The following is a 12,952-nucleotide window of genomic DNA, read 5'->3' as shown; positions in this document are numbered from 1 at the left end:
TAACATTGTCTTGTTCCTGATCTTAGTGGAAATGGTTTCAGTTTTTCACCGTTGAGAACAATGTTGGCAGTGAGCATATTTAATTAAGCCAGAAAGTAGGTCCAGCTTCATCCCTCTTAACCAAGCAAAACTGTTCTTACTTCAAAAATTTAAAACTACCCAAACAGGTTTCTCAGCAATGTGTTCACCGTGGTATGAACCCAGCATTAGAGTTCTTATTGCACAATGCACTTACTTGTCCCACGTAATAAAAGTTGCTCTCTGTGTTGAGATGCCAAGACCGACAATTTGATTCATCTCTAGTCCTGCAGCTAAAAATAAAGATAGAAAAGATACATTTAAAAGCCCAGGAAGTTTTTCTTTATAATATTATCATATGGAAAAGAAATCATTTAATACAATCTTTAAGAAAAACAACTGGGTTTAGCATTTTAATAACACAATTGGAGCTAATAAATAAAGCATTACCAGGATGATTTTCTAGTATTTTTTTACTTAAAGGGAGAAAAGGTTATAATCTAATAATAATAAATTGGCCTTTTTGCTTTAAAGATTAGAAAAAAACAAACACTACTTAAAGTAAGTCAGATTGTATTTTTTTCTTGATAATACTGATACTAAAAAACTGGATCTTAATTTAAGCAAAGATCAGCCACAATAGAAGCTGGTTGATGGCAACAAGAGAAAGTATAGATACTGAAGCACAGATCTTATTTTCCACACAAACAGATGCTAGAATGCAAATAAAAACTTGGATTTTTGGAAGGCTTAAAATATAGCAGCTCAAGTGTTTTCGTGATATTCTTTTAAAAAAGCAATTTATCCCACTGAGCAACATAGGGACAACTTCAGTTGGAGCACTGAGGAAGACACATCCCCCCCCTTTTTCAGTACTCCTAACCTAACCTGATCATAAGCAAATAATCTGACAACCTCCAAATGCAGGACAGTCTGTTTAAGTCTTCCATACTTTTGAAAACTCTTAGTGTCATGAAGAACATGATCTAGATTAAAGGAGACTAAACAGACTGACTGCTAAAGCCAATGCCTTATCTCTGGTTGGATTTTGGATTGAAAAAAAAAGTTATCCAAGACTGAGATAAAAAAAAAAAAAAGACTGAGATAAGAGGGGAATATTGAGGACCAAGTATTAGAAAATATCACTGGGTTAATGTTAAATTTCCTGTGTGATAACTGCATTGTGTTTCCATTTGAGAATACTCCTTATCTTTGGAGGTAATGATGAAGTATTTAGGGATGACAGGTCATTACATCACAACCAACTCTCACATTGGTCAGCCAAAAAGAAAAATAGTTTGTAGAGGATGGTAATGTAAACACTGTAAAACACATTTTAATCTAGGAGAAAGTACACAGCTGTTCAATGTAGTATTCCCTGAACTCTTTTTTATAGGTTTTTAAATACTTCAAACCAGAAAGGTGAGAAGGAGAAGCAATTCAATCAGAAAAATGAAGTAAAAGACCTTTTCGAATTGACAAGTCCTCTTTCGCCATATTCTTAAAGAAGGTTGCACTGCAAATGTTCTTAACGAGCTAAGATTTCATACCCTGGCTGTGGCCAGGAGAGCACTTTGCATTAAGAGGCTGCTCAGGAAACAACAAAACAAAAACTTATTTTACAATAAAGGTAACTCAGTTGTAAACTCCTGAGAGCAGGAACTGTGTGTTGTAACTTTGTTTATAACCCTCTGGTATTTTAAACACAACAGGAAATCAAATCGGCACTAGCTACAACAGGGAACCAAGAGGGAAGGTGAGACTTTAACACTGTAGCTCAAAGAGTTAAAGCAGAGGACAGAGCTGCTGTTACCTTTCCTTGACAAAGTGGTTCAGTGTAAACCACAAGTGTTCCCCTCCCCAAACTACTGGGAAACTGTGACCCCAATAAAATACTGTATGTGTAACTTAGGAAACCCACAAAATTCTACAGATGCCTGAGGAAAACTCTTTATTACACACAAAACATTTTTACTGCCTATATTTACTTCTATAAATCCAAATACCTTTGACAGATTCTTTTATTACAGCAACAAACTGAAGCCAGAGAATGTCAGGATCAATTTCAACCCAGCCAGCTTGAGGATAAAGACTTTCTACCTATTTAGGAAAAGAGAAGATTTAGTATAAACAACATTAGATCAAGTCAATAGCATCTGGGTCATAAGGTTACTGGTTAAAATAATTTAAAACAAGATTTTATTTATTACCTAATTCATTTTTATTGTTAACGTGGAAAAATACATATATAGGGACTTCCCTGGTAAGTTGGTGATTAAGAATCCGCCTGCCAATGCAGGGGACACGGGTTCGAGCCCTGGTCCGGGAAGATCCCATATGTTGCAGAGCAACTAAGCCCTTGTGCCACAACTACTGAAGCCCACGCACCTAGAGCCTGTGCTCCGCAACAAGAGAAGCCGCCACAATGAGAAGCCCGTGCACTGCAGCGAAGAGTAGCCCCTGCTCGCCACAACTAGAGAAAGCCCGTGCGCAGCAATGAAGACCCAATGCAGCCAAAAGTAAATAAATAAATTAATTTTAAAAAATACATATATGAAATAAAAAAGGATACACCAAAATAACAGTTTTCTTCAGTTCATAAGTTTACAGAAGATTTTAGCTTTATTTTATTTTCTAAGTTTACCTTTATTTTTCAGGTTTTCTACAATGAAGATGTGTTGTTTTTGTAATTAAAAAAAAGTCAAACTTAAAAAAAACCTTAAATTAGCAAATAAAGTATTGAGTTCTGGTTCAAGCTATGATGGAGTAAGCACACTCCACCACCTCTTTCCCACTGAATACAGATATAAAACCTGGACAGAATGCATGGAGCAGCTATCTGTGGACTGCAAAAAGTATGTGGTGGCAGGCAGACTGGGGAAGAAGGTAAGAATTAGAATACCACTGAACTGGTGGTGAGTTTCCCACTTTTCCTCTGGTACCCCCTGGCCTGGACTCAAGGCAGCCTGAAAACCAGAAGTGGGTATCAGGGTGCAGTGAAAACGCCTGTAGAGTTTTTGCTAACACTCAGAGGGAATGCGAGAAATCCCTCACTTTTGTTTTTTATCCCCCCGCCCCGCCTCCATACTTTTATATCCTGGCTATCCCATCGTGGTGGCTGCAGCAGTAACCACAAGCACCCAAAATACTGAGGGAGGTAAAACTTCCTCTCTAATCAGAGAAGCTGGGGGCCCAAGAGGGTAAGGTGAACACCCGATGGCTTTTTTCTCTCTGTGTGCTCCTGATGCCTAGCCTCAGATGTGGACATAGGAAGTGTCCAGCAGAATGGGATAATGAAGCTCCAGCTTCTGGCAAGAGGACCCAAAAGGGGGAGGTTCAGGGAACCAAAAATCCCAGGAAGATCTCAGAGAGGGAAGAGCTTGGGAAAGCGACTCCAGAAAGTTGTGGATGAATTCCTAGGCTCACCTGGAAGCTGCACATATATGAATATAATACCAGACAGCATAGCAATGATGTTAAAAGCAGAACTGAAAAAATAGACCACTGCCCAGGTCCCAGACTGACCTCTAGGTGGCACATACTACACAGGGCAGATCCAAATAGTACCTCCAAGATCTTAAAAGCAGAATTAACATTGAAACCAAAGTCCAAGGAAGGCTGCTCAGCATTTGTAGCCTGAACACAGCTGCATTAACTGCCTACTAAAAGAAAAATATCAACATTTGTCATAGACTTTATACAAGACCCAGAGTCTTATAACATGATAATCAAAATGCCCAGGATATAATCCAAAATTACAAGGTATATTAAGAATCAGAAAAATCTCAGCTCACATGGGAAAAGATAATAGATACCAATACCAACATAACACAGATATCTGATAAAGACTTTAAAGCAGCTATTATAAAAATGCTCCAAGAAGTAAGGGTGAATTCTTTTGAAACAAGATAAAAAGTCTCAGCAAAGAAATAAAAGACATGAAGAAAAACAAAATTTTAGTAATTCCCTGACAGTCCAGTGGTTAGGACTTGGCGCTTTCACTGCCAAGGCCCAGGTTCAATCCCTGGTTGACGAACTAAGATCCCACAAGCTGAGTGGCATGGCCAAAAAAAACAAAAGAAATTCTAACAATTTCAGGATTAAAAAATACAATTATTAGGGGAGTGGGGGAAATGGATACAAACTTTCAGTTATAAGATGAATAAGATCTAGAGACCTAATGTACACCATGGTGACTAGAGTTAATAATAATGTATTATACGCTTGAAATTTGCTAAGAGAGTAGTTCTCAAGTGTTCTCAACACCCACACACACAAACACACAAATGGTCACCATGTGAGATGATGAGTATCTCATCTGTATACTCATGATGAGTAATTAACATTAATTATGTTATTTAATTAACAATGTATACGTATACCAAAACATCAATTTATATACCTTAAATATATACAACTTTTATTTGGCAATCATACCTCAATAAAGCTGGAAAAAAATCAATTAAAAAAAGAAAAATATAATAATTAAAATAAAAAACATACTGGATGTGTTCAATAGTAGAATGGAGATAAGAAAAGAAAGTCAGTAAGCTTAAGGATAGATCAATAGAAATTCTCTAATCTGAACAACAGAAAGAAAAAAAATAATAAAGTCTCAGGGGTCTGTGGGACACTGTTTATGTCACCAGAGGTCCCAAAGAAGAAAAGAAAGAGTTCAGTGCAGAAAAAAATTACTTCAGGGAAGTAATACTGCAAAAAATTCCCAAGCTCAGTGAAAGATTTAAAATCTAAATATTTAAGAAGCTTAGAAAACTCCTACCAGGATAAGTCCAAAGCACTACACAGCCAGATCCAGCATAATTCAAATGCTGAAAACTGAAAACAAAACAAAACAAAATTGAAAGCAACCAGACAGATGACATACACAGAATAATGATTCGAATGACTGTGGACTTTCTCATCAGAACCATGAAGGCCCGGAGGAAGTGGCTCAACATTTTTAGAGTGCTAAAAGAATTTCCATCCACAATTCTACATCAAAATCCTAGGATTTTTAATAGATATAGATATGATGATCCTAAAATTTGTATGGAAAGGCAAAAGAACTAAAATAGCCAAAACAATGTTGAAAAAAATTGGAGGAATCACACTACGCAATTTCAAGACTTAGTATAAAGCCATAGTAATCAAAATAGTGTAATCATAAAAATAGCAAACAGATCAATGAAACAGAAGAGAATCCAGAAATAGACCCACATAAGTATGGCTAATTGATTTTTGACAAATATACAAGGCAATTCAATGGGGAAAAGACAGTTTTTTCAACAGAGTTGAAATAGACATCCATATGCAAAAAAATTAACCTCAACCTAAACCTCACGTCTTACACAAAAAACTAACTCAAAATGGATCATAGATCTAAATGTAAAACTGTAAAATGCTTAGAGGAAATCACAGCAGAAAATCTTTGTGACTTGGGGTTAGGTGAAGAGTTCTTAGACATGACACCAAAAGTACAATTCATGAACAAAAATACTCAAAAAATGAGCTTCATCAAAATTAAAAATGTTCGCTCTTCAAAAGATACTGTTAAGAAGATGAAAAGACCAAGTACAGACCGGTTGAAAATATCTGCTAATCGCGTATTCAACACAGGATTTATATCCAGAAGATATTCTTGTTTTTGTTTTTTTGTTTGTTTGTTTTGGGGTATGCAGGCCTCTCACTGCCGTGGCCTCTCCCATTGCGGAGCACAGGCTCCGGACGCGCAGGCTCAGTGGCCATGACTCACGGGCCCAGCCGCTCCGCGGCATGTGGGATCCTCCCAGACCGGGGCACGAACCCGTGTTCCCTGCATCGGCAGGCGGACTCTCAACCACTGCGCCACCAGGGAAGCCCCAGAAGATATTTTTAAAATCTCAAAACTCAACAGTAAGAAAACAACTCAATTAAAAAATGGCCAAAAGACCTGAACAGGCACTTTATCAAAGAAGATACACAGACAGAAAATATGCACACGGAAATATTCAGCATCATTAGCAATTAGGCAAATGCAAATCAAAACCACAAAGAGATATCACTACATCTATTAGGATGCCTAAAATAAAAATTACTAACAACATCAAGTGTTGGTAAAGAACACATAGAACTCATACATTGCTGGTGGGAATGCAAAATGGTAGAGGCACTCTGGAATTTGGCAATTTCTTGTTAGGTTAAATATTTACTTACTTACCATGTGACCCAACAATCCCACCCCTAGGTATTTAACCCAGAGAAATGAAAACTTACATTCACATTAAAATCTGTACCCAAATGTTTATAGCAGCTCTATCCAAAATCACCAGAAACTGGAAACAACCCAAATGTACTTCAACAGGTGAATGAATGTGGTACGTCCACATAATGGATTACTACTCAGAAATAAAAAAGAATGAACTATTGATACACACAATATGGATGAATCTCAAAGACATTATGCTGAAAAAAGCCCATCTCCAAAGGCTACTTACTGTATTATTCCACTTATATGACATTCTCAGAAAGACAAAAAACTATAGTCATGGGAAACAGATCAGTGGTTTTCAGAGATTCGGTGTGGGAGGAGGGTCTGACTAAAAAGGGCTAGCACAAGGGAGTTTTCTGGGTTACTTCTACATATGTGCTAAAACTCACAAGGCTTATTCACCAAAAAAGTCAACTTTAGGGTTTCCCTGGTGGCGCAGTGGTTGAGAGTCCGCCTGCCGGTGCAGGGGACACGGGTTCGTGCCCCGGTCCGGGAAGATCCCACGTGCCGCCGAGCGGCTGGGCCCGTGAGCCATGGCCGCTGAGCCTGCGCGTCCGGAGCCTGTGCTCCGCAACGGGAGAGGCCACAACAGTGAGAGGCCCGCGTACCGCAAAAAAAAAAAAAACAAAAGTCAACTTTACCATACGTTAATTTAAAAAATACAATAAAAAGAATCTATGGCATCAAGTTAAAATGATGGCTTGAACATAAGCGTTTTATCTCCAATTCCTCTCAAGACTCCATTAAAATAAAAACATGAAAAAGATTCATGCAAGAAGAGAGCAAGGAAGCTCAGACCAGGTTTTAACAAACGTTTTTATTTTTTATTTTTTTTTTATGCGGTACACGGGCCTCTCACTATTGTGGCCTCTCCCGTTGCGGAGCACAGGCTCCGGACGCGCAGGCTCAGCGGCCATGGCTCACGGGCCCAGCTGCTCGGCGGCACGTGGGATCTTCCCGGACCGGGGCACGAACCCGTGTCCCCTGCACCGGCAGGCGGACTCTCAACCACTGCACCACCAGGGAAGCCCTTTAACGAAAGTTTTTAATACGATCAGTTAGTGGGTACACTAAGTCCCCTACACATGAACGAGTTCCGTTCTGAGAGTGCGTTGGTAAGTCCAATTTGCTTGAAAGTCCAACAAAGTTAGCCTAGGTATCCTACTAACACAATTGGCTATATAGCACTGTACTGTAATAGGTTTATAATACTTTTCACAGAAATAATACATGAAAAACAAACACAAAAAATAAAGAAAACATTTTTAACCTTACAGTACAGTACCTTGAAAAGTACAGTACAACAGTTGGCATACAGGGGCTGGCATCGAGTGAACAGGCAAGAAGAGTTACTGACTGGAGGAGGGAGAGGAGGTGAGAGATGGTAGAGATCAAGGATCGTCAGCGATAGGAGACAGAGGGCAAGCTGCAATTTCACTCAGGTTTCACGTTGATGGCACAGGTTCTGGTTCCTTGCTGGATTCAATTCTATCTAACCTCTTGAAAAAACGATCCAGTGATGTCTGGGTAGTAGCTCTTTTTTTCTCATCATAGGAGACACGGTAGCACTGGATTGCATTCTCAACGACAGCTGCAACCTTTGCGTACCGTTCTATGTTCGGGTCTTGTACCTCAAAAACTAACAGTGCCTCCTCAAAGAAAGAAAATCCCCTTGCCATTTCCTGCACTGTGAATCTCTTCAGTTCTTCAGCAGTAACAGCTACATAACCGCTGCTTTTACGCTTACTTCCGAAATAAAGAAGCAAGAAAAAAAGATACTGTACTACTTGGGCTTGTACAGTACTGTAAAGTACACAAAAGCACAACCACTTGTAGAGGATGTACACAAGTGACAATGTATGCCAGACACATGGACTAACTTATGTGACTGGACATGAGAACGCATGTTCACATCTTTGAAAGTTCGCAATTTGAAGGTTCGTATGTAGAGGACTTACTATACAGGGCTAAGCACAGGAGAGAAAACTGGGTACCTTACTAGCTGCTCAGATTATACAATCTCTCTTCAACCCCTGGCAGATTCTAGGATAGAACCCTGAAAATTAGAGGTACCTCAGAAGGCTGGGAGGCCAGATGGGGCTGAACAGAGGATTGATTCAGTCTTTCTTTTTTTTTTTTTTGCGGTACACGGGCCTCTCACTGTTGCGGCCTCTCCCGTTGCGGAGCACAGGCTCCGGACACGGAGGCCCAGCGGCCAGGGCTCACGGGCCCAGCCTCTCCGCGGCACGTGGGATCTTCCCGGACCAGGGCACGAACCCGTGTCCCCTGCATCGGCAGGCGGACTCTCAACCACTGCGCCACCAGGGAAGCCCTGATTCAGTCTTTCTAAAGACCCTCAGTTCTCCTTGTCCAGCCAGATCCACTGCCCCTCCCTAACCAGGCAGAAGGTGCGAGATTTACTCTCTGGAGGGGTTGAACCAGGGAAGTTCTTTACTTGCAAATACCAGATATAGCTGAGAAAAGTAAGACATAGTACTGAAAATATGAACAGATAACCAACCAAAGATCACCATTTAAGGAAAACCTCTAACACATAAGAAAAGGCCAAAATAAAGAGAAAAAAAAGGAACCGTGAGAAAACAGTGACAATGTGGGGAGCATGAGGGTGACATGGGGATGATATGAAAAAAGAATCTATTATTCCCCAGTGAACTCATTAGAAACAAACAGATTTAACAAAATCTATTCCCCTTCTATCAAACAACATTTCTGTTCTTTCCATGCCAATACTTTCATGACCAGAGACTGTAATGGCTCAACTGCAATAAACACTTCCTCACACCAAAAAACTCAACGTGGCCATCATCGCGTGAAGCCTACAAACCAGGGTCCCTGGCACTTCAGGGTCCCTTCCCCCGACTCCACCAACCCGGACAGCTCACCATCCCTAAACATGTCACAATAGTTTAGAAAACCAAACCAAAATTAGATCAAGAATATAATCAAAGTCAAGAAGAAAACGTGTTTTGTTGATTAAAAACAAAAGACAACAAGACAACAAACAGTGTTTTTCAAGAATGCCCAGAGGGTACACAGTATTGGAGAGTCCACTGTTTTCTTTGGAGTTGCCTTTCTGTCCTGTTCTTCCAACCAAGATGTTATCATCTTTTACGGTTTCTCACAATGGCATGAGGTTTCAATGGGGAACATGATGAGCCTTCTTCATTTTGAAAAACTAAAAATATCAAATATTCACATGTGGGATTTCTAACTGTGAATACTACTCTAGTACATAACGCCAATATTTAAGAGTCCATAGAAAGATTTTTTTTTTAAATACAACTTATAGAAAAAGGCTGAAAATGTACCTCTGCTATTAAAAAATGAGATAAGAGATAAAATTAAAGTCTTCTGAGAGACCTAGTACTAGCCTTCTAATGTAAAGGTTCCTGTTTGGGATTTCAATTTTAATTAAAAGACCAACAAAGCCTATTTTGTTCTTATCTCTAAAGGGTGATCTGTTCAGTTCTTCTTTCTCTCCTTTTTAAGCTATTTATTTAGCAATATCAATCAAATCCTATACTAAGACGTTTGGGTTTCTATTATATATTCTTTCCAACATAATTTAGCAGAGGTGTGATTTTCACTTGAGTAAATAAACACAAGTTCTGTGTCTAATCCATAGATTCCCATGAAGCAAACTGATTTCCTAATACTTTGATTAAATGCAATTCAGTTATTTATTCTGTACTCATGAAGTAATAAGCCTGGTGTTAAGAAGCAATGTAGACCAACAAGACCATTCTTCCCAAAGAACTCAAGCCATCTGAAGTAAAGGACCAGTTGTTGTTTGGTTTTTTTTCTGATTTGTAATTCATTGTGAACCAACAATTTTTAAGACACAATTAAAACAACTTTCTAGGAAAAAAGGGCATATAAAGTAAAATCCCAAATGTTTTATTATTGAGGTCAACTGACAAGGTGCTACACAGGTTTCTAAATCTTAGCTTTTCTCTCTCAACCCCAGCAGCTGGGAGCCACACTTTCAGAAGCACTGCTGTAAACTCCTATCACAGGTTGAGAGGCACTGCTTTCAACTCCTAATTTAAGACATAGCACTTCATCCTTTGAGGGCAAGGAATTTTTGTATTTTTATTTACTCACATACCTTTCCAGACACCTTCGCCACGGTTTTGAGTCTGACCAAACCATTCTAGTCTAATGCTGTTCACAGCAATCTTGATTCATCTTTGAGATTCTTACTTCATTTCTAAAAAAATAATGATTCCCCCCAAATTATATGGCAACTGTGAAACCTGATCTTTTAACAATTTCTGCATCCCTTCGGTTTCAAACACTTCAACTTCTTTGGAAAAAAAAAATCACTGCTTAAAACAAAAGTACTCTGTGTCTAGAATTGTAAGGGAGACTGTGTGTAAAGTATCATCGTGTTCTGATAAAGACTCATAAAAAGATAAGGAGGACATAGTCGCTGAAGGACAGAATCCGCCTTTCAGCTGTCCTTTCAGGTGGGTTTAGGGGTGGGGTGTGTGGGTGGTGGGCAGTGTTCCTGCAGAGGTGAACAGAAGAGGGACCAGGGAGCTGCTCTAGTCCCAGCTCCCGGTCCTGGTCCTGAAACCAGAATGAGGAAGTCCTGAAATCAAACGCTCAAAGCAGTCTTTTAGCTGGACCTGCTCCTGGGCAACCCCTGCGGCTGAAAAACACTTCTAAGGGGGTGGGAACCAAGCAAACGAGGGAGTCCAGTGCTGCTGGGAATGGGTTAGGTAACTAATAGTTCCTGTTCCCCCAACATCGCCAACATAAAAAGATGTTGGTATTGAAAAGAAGAGTAAATAAGAAACATCACATGGAATCAACATTATTTTTGGCATGCTGTCAACTGTGTAGAAATCAACACTTCATTAAAACGAGAACAGAAGAATACCAATCTGTTAGTTGCTTTACTAATAACAACTAATGACTTGATAGGTTTCTCAAACCAGAAAAAATGATACTTTCATGAATTGTCAAAGATGGAAATGAGAAAAGTAATGACAACACAGCCTTCAAAACTTGTCCAATACTTCTCATATCTCTGGGAATCAGCTGCTCAGCACTTTGAGAAGCAGTTAATGATGATAACTGAATTACGAACATAAACTTAAATTCCATCAAGATTTGAAAATCCTAAATGTAAATAGACAGGGTTGGACGCCTATCAACGAAGTACAGGAGAAACCAAGCAAGTCACAAAGCACCCTCTGACTGGATACGCGCAGCCAGCGTGCCCTGCCCTGCCCTGCCCCGGCAGTCACCGCAGTCCCACCCAGGTGAGGCCAGAAAGGCGAATCCTCAGGTGAGCGGAAGCGAGTGAGCGGCCCCAGGTCACAAACCGAGCCCCTGCTGTCTTCAGCCGGGACAGGAAGGGGTTTCAGCCCTGCCCGGGGAGGGAATGCGGAGACTTGGCCGGTCCCAGCACGCCGCTCAGGTCGGAGGGCCCGCGGTGCTGCAGGTGGCTGCGTCCAAGCCGCATGAGGAGGTCCCGCCCTCTCGCCCCCCCGCGACCCGATCCCGGGTGCCCCGCGCGACCCAGACCCGCTGCCCCGACGCCAGCTCCTCGGTCACCTTCTGAGCACTGGAGCCGCGGATCCGCGCCGCGCGGTCATAGACGTGGCAGCGAATCACCGAGCTGCCCACGTCCAGCCCCAGCACGAAGCCTGTGCGCCGCGGGTCCGGCGCGCTCTGCTCGGGGCGCGTCTGCTCTGCGACTGTGGGCGGCCCAGGCATCCCGACCCCCACGCCTCTCCGCACCTGCCTCTAGCCGAGCGGGCGCGCTCTAAACGCCAGTACCTCAGAGGCTGAGCGCTCCCCGCCGGGCCACCGCCCCCGGCCCGCCCCCTCCGCGAGATCCGGGAACGGCCCCGCCCCCGCCCCCGGCGCGGGCCCCGCCCCGACGCCGTGACGTCACGGCTGCGCAGGAGCCCTTTGCAGGAGAGAGCGGGGTCTCGGCGGCAGCGTGGGGCGCGTGGAGGCGAGCAGGAAGGTGGTGGGCCCCTGGAGCCCCGGGTCACCCGTGCCGTCCGGTTCTCCAAAACACCGGCAGCTCTCAGCGTTGCCCTGGCCCGTAATTTTCTTGATTTCCCTCCTAACTCCACGTACCCTGCGGCAGTGCCTGCATGTCTTTCAACCCAATTACGTATTATGAATCTCTATTAAAAAAAATAAAAAGAAAAGAAATTTAAAATTCCGCCGAAGGTATTCATTAATAAACTGAGGGTTCCCCCCGCCCAAGATTTCTCTCCTCAGAAAACCTGGTCAGGTTTGCACATATAATACATATCAAAAAATACTTGCTAAATGAAATAAACACTCAAATGAGTTGAACATTCCCCAGCCCTCTGGTGGGGAAGAAGGGACAAAGCCAGGGGTGGCTGTTTTTACCATCAAGCTCCACCCCAACGACTGCCTTTTCAGGAACATTAAAATCCCTCCTAGGGCCCTTTACCTTTCACTCCTGCCCAAAGAGCGTGGGCTCTTCCACGCAGGGGACAGAGAAGGAGGCCTGCGGAAATTTCGAGTTTCCTGCAGCACTGGTCACCAGCCTCGAGCCCAGGGGGATTCCCATGGGGTGGTCCTTATAGGCGGGGAGTGCGGAGGCGTTAATGCCTGCTTCAGCCACCTTTCCACCATCACCACACCAGCACTCCCAAAAAAACCAGTGTCTGA

The 12,952-nt window shown here is 42.0% G+C and overlaps 1 protein-coding gene across 1 annotated transcript in view; it reads right to left on the bottom strand.

Annotated features, from left to right (window-relative positions):
- The window catches only part of GK5 (glycerol kinase 5), an 80,093-nt gene extending 68,025 nt beyond the window's left edge, over positions 1–12,068 (bottom strand). Inside the window, exons 1-3 of the mRNA XM_007446953.1 lie at positions 11,852–12,068; positions 2,025–2,118; positions 236–311 (exon numbers count right to left, since the gene is read on the bottom strand). Of these exons, the coding sequence (XP_007447015.1) occupies positions 236–311; positions 2,025–2,118; positions 11,852–12,013 (332 nt within the window). The 5' untranslated portion in view covers positions 12,014–12,068. The remainder of the gene's footprint in view (positions 1–235; positions 312–2,024; positions 2,119–11,851) is intronic.
- Positions 12,069–12,952: the final 884 nt, after the last annotated feature.

This window comes from Lipotes vexillifer, unplaced genomic scaffold (genome assembly GCF_000442215.2).
Source record: "Lipotes vexillifer unplaced genomic scaffold, Lipotes_vexillifer_v1.1 scaffold40, whole genome shotgun sequence".
Lineage (NCBI taxonomy): Eukaryota > Metazoa > Chordata > Mammalia > Artiodactyla > Lipotidae > Lipotes > Lipotes vexillifer.
The sequence above is the reverse complement of the archived record's forward strand: the minus strand, read 5'-3'. Positions and strand labels throughout refer to the sequence as shown.